Raw genomic sequence first — 2,579 nt, 5'->3', positions numbered from 1 at the left:
GACGGGGGGCGGAGGGAGCGACGCGGCTGGAAGCAGTGGGGCAGCATGACGAGGAGCAGAGGGGCGGCACGGGGAGGTGCCCGCCGGCGAGAAGGAGGGAAGGGGCGACACGACTGGAAGCAAAGGTGCCTGCCGGCGAGGAGGAGTAGAGGAGCGACTGGGAAAAGAGATGCATGTCCGCTTTTTGCGTCTGTGCGTTGGGAACAATCGTCGTCCGTGTGCGTATGCCTCATGTTCGCTAGGCGGACGGGCGACCTAAACGGACAAAAAGCGGACAAAATCCATGTCCGTTTGAGTCGCCCACGCCAAATAGGAAATACACGTGAAAGCTATCGGCGGCTGGAGCTGTGAACGGGCTCGAAGCTGCTCCCAAGGCCCAAAACAGTATACAGAAGCCCCGGCTACTCCCTCCAGTATCCCTCAAAAAAACAAAAAAAGGCTACTCCCTCCAGTACACCCCGAGAAAACACACCTCCTCCCGCCCACGCCCCCGCTCCACGCCACGTCACCGATCCGCGCCACCCATCTTCCCCACTCCTAGCCATCCGTCTCACATCCGACGGCCCACACCCCGCATCACGCGGATCGCGCCCATCTCCTCGCCGGAAACCTCGCAGCTACAAATAAATCCCCCACGCCCCATCTCATCTCACCACACCGCCGCAACAAGCACCACCAGCAACCCACACAGAGCAGCCAAGCGAAGCTCGCCGGAGAGGGAAGCGAAGATGTCCGGCCGCGGCAAGGGAGGGAAGGGGCTCGGCAAGGGCGGCGCCAAGCGCCACCGGAAGGTGCTCCGCGACAACATCCAGGGCATCACCAAGCCGGCCCTCCGCCGTCTGGCGCGCAGGGGCGGCGGGAAGCGCATCTCGGGGCTCATCTACGAGGAGACCCGCGGCGTGCTCAAGATCTTCCTCGAGAACGTCATCCGCGATGCCGTCACCTACACGGAGCACGCCCGACGCAAGACCGTCACCGCCATGGACGTCGTCTACGCCCTCAAGCGACAGGGACGCACCCTCTACGGATTCGGCGGCTAGGCCCCGACGGTCCAGTCGAATCCACCTCGCGCCGCCAGTTTCGTAGCTAGCCATCGGTTGTTCAGTGTTCGGTGTAATGGAATGGCCGCATCTCGCTGCTGTCTGTTGTTTCGATGTAGAATGGAAATATCTGCATTTTACCCCTGAATTCGTCTGCAATCTCTTGCTCTGTTGTTAAATCTTACAAGTGCGCTTTGTTTAATCTTGTCCGTGCGTTCCCAATTTTCTGTCGCTGTACTTTTCTGTCCCCAAATCGATCGTGTTGGCTTCAGTGTGCAGTAGAGTTGAACCCTCCCTGCATTCCGGCCTGTCAACTGTCAAGTGTCAAATGCCCGGCATGAGCTGGTTCGATACTCAGATGAAAATCCCCAAACAGCGTGTGCTTTCTCCAATTCCATGGCTGTCAATACATTATTAACCTGTCACCTGTGCTCTGCCAGTTGAACCAAGTTTCAAATAAGAGATGTGCTGCCCATTGAGACCCGGGTGTCTGACCTGAACACTTCAAATGTCACGGGGAGCAGCCGGGTTTTTTTGTTGCTTGTTTTCGAAAATAGAAGTTGACCATCTGATGCATCTTTTAACTGAGGCAGCTGATTTCTGTGGCCGAACATAGATTTTTAGCAGTCACGTCCTTTTCTAAGTACGATAAGAAGCAATTGATTTGTTTGGCTGAAAACATGCATGAGCTGAATGCAGTTGGAAGTTGGAAGACATGAACTGGAGTGGAGGTCAAGATGCAATCATTAGCGACTCACCGTGTCCGGGTTTGGTTTACAGCTTACCCATGTACTCCTAGTCATTTGTCCAAGTTTCTTTTTGTTATTGCCTGAATGCTGAGATTTCGGGCTTCCTGAAATGATAGAACGAGTACAATGGTACTCCCTCTATCCCATAATATAAGAATGTTATTAACACTAGTGTAGTGTCAAAAATCTATGTTCATGAGTTGCCTGTTTTCAAAAACTTAAAAGAAAAACTTCTTCCCACTTGCTCTACAAGTGTCGCTAAACCTTGAGGCTTTGGGTTTGGTTAGGGGGTGGCTCCAACTTGAGCATCTCGACGCCACCACTTGAAGCCAGATCCTCTAACATTAAGAAGAAAAGTTAAAAAAGTTACAATACCTTAACTTTTTTTTTATCCGTATGATTATGGCTAAAATGGCTTAAATTAATTTACAAATTGGTGACCTATTGTGTACATTTATAGTAATTACATACAAACAAATTGATGGTGACATAAAATTAATTTTAAATTATTTATATTTACAGTAAATACCAACAATAAACAACCTACTAACAGTCCCTAACTTTTTTTCTTCATTTTACACTAGACAAACACTGTAGTACCATGACTTTCCTTCACAATGTTAGAGGATCCGGTTCCCACCACTTGGGCATTAAAGAGGTCCACAAAAGATTGGTGAATCAATATATCTGAGAGGAACGTACCGACTAGGAATACGATGGTTTTCATCACCATGCTCATGAGTTGGACCATTTAGAATGAAATGAACGCAAGGGTCTTCCTTCACAAATC

The 2,579-nt window shown here is 50.3% G+C and overlaps 1 protein-coding gene across 1 annotated transcript; it reads left to right on the top strand.

Annotated features, from left to right (window-relative positions):
- The first annotated feature begins 637 nt into the window (after window positions 1-637).
- LOC125529442 (histone H4-like) lies at window positions 638-1,188 on the top strand. The gene has a single exon (XM_048693851.1). The coding sequence runs from the start codon at window positions 729-731 to the stop codon at window positions 1,038-1,040; it is 312 nt and encodes a 103-aa protein (XP_048549808.1). The 5' UTR covers window positions 638-728; the 3' UTR covers window positions 1,041-1,188.
- The last annotated feature ends 1,391 nt before the right edge of the window (window positions 1,189-2,579 follow it).

This window comes from Triticum urartu, unplaced genomic scaffold, assembly GCF_003073215.2.
Source record: "Triticum urartu cultivar G1812 unplaced genomic scaffold, Tu2.1 TuUngrouped_contig_5603, whole genome shotgun sequence".
NCBI classification, from domain to species: domain Eukaryota; kingdom Viridiplantae; phylum Streptophyta; class Magnoliopsida; order Poales; family Poaceae; genus Triticum; species Triticum urartu.
This window is presented reverse-complemented; position numbering and strand designations above follow the sequence as displayed.